A 1040-nucleotide genomic window follows, 5' to 3' on the forward strand; every position below is an offset into this window, starting at 1 on the left:
TTATAATTTAGTATGACACAAGCTTGGAAACAAGCTTTATATTTAGTATGATATGCTCAGACTGCATTTTAATAATAATAATAATTATACTAAAAAAATCATTATATTTTTGCAGCATCCTGTACCTTTGCAACATGAGCTTCTGGCACTCCTCTGAGGCGAGCATAGAACTCTAGATGCTCTCGTCCCGTCAGCAGGTCACTGATGGCATCAAACTGAGGACAGTAGCCCATCAGCTGATGAACTTTCTCCATTTCTGTAAGAACGCTGAATAAAACGAATGCTTGGTAATGTTAGGGTGTTGTAGGTAGTTGTCAGGATACAGTAAATGGCAAGTAAAAGTAGGAAACACCGATAATAATTATACTATGGTAAGAATAACCATGTAATTATTGCTATAATGTTCATGACATGTTTTCGCATGTGATGATGAGGGTCTAACCTGTGGTTGCTAAGAAATGCTTCTCCGTAAGTGATGCAAGTGTCTCCTGTTAGCATGCGGAAGGTTGAGGTTTTCCCAGCCCCGTTAACACCAAGAAGACCAAAACACTGCAATGGGAAAAGAAAACACTTGCAGCAATTTAAACTATCACAACTGAAAAACAAAGTACCAGTAATAAATGTTTCCAAGAGAGCTCCGGTAAATGCAACTCTAGTTACCTCTCCCCGAGGAATGCCCAAGCAAAGCCGATTCACTGCTGGCTTCCTGCCTGCCTTGTATACCTACAGACACAAAGAGTCAGTATTTTACCCTTGAGTAGATCTTTTACAGCTGTTTATGTGGTGTTTGGTGTGCGCCTGTACCTTGCTAAGGTCTTTGAGGATGAGAATGTCTCCCACAGCTCTACCGCTCTTCACACGGTCTCTCTCTCTCGCCACGTCCTCATCCTCCGTGCCCAGGGGGGGCAGCACAAAGCCAGACCATCGGCTGAAGGGAAAATCTTTATCAGGAACAGCTACACAGCCGTATGTATGTGTTGATTTATTCAATATCCCGATTAGGGATATGCCGGTATCAAATTTTCATGTTGCGATTAATT

At 41.9% G+C, this 1040-nt stretch overlaps 1 protein-coding gene across 1 annotated transcript; it reads right to left on the reverse strand.

Moving 5' to 3' along the window:
* Positions 1 to 125: 125 nt before the first annotated feature.
* On the reverse strand, positions 126 to 928 carry LOC107735892 (ATP-binding cassette sub-family A member 7-like; the record flags this gene model as incomplete). Its single annotated transcript, XM_016547445.1, has 4 exons — positions 126 to 267; positions 443 to 549; positions 661 to 723; positions 805 to 928. Coding segments are annotated over 4 exons (436 nt in total), but the record flags the coding sequence as incomplete, so codon positions are not given.
* Positions 929 to 1040: the final 112 nt, after the last annotated feature.

The sequence above is a fragment of the Sinocyclocheilus rhinocerous genome, unplaced genomic scaffold, assembly GCF_001515625.1.
Source record: "Sinocyclocheilus rhinocerous isolate Xijiao unplaced genomic scaffold, SAMN03320098_v1.1 C36354455, whole genome shotgun sequence".
Taxonomy (NCBI): domain Eukaryota; kingdom Metazoa; phylum Chordata; class Actinopteri; order Cypriniformes; family Cyprinidae; genus Sinocyclocheilus; species Sinocyclocheilus rhinocerous.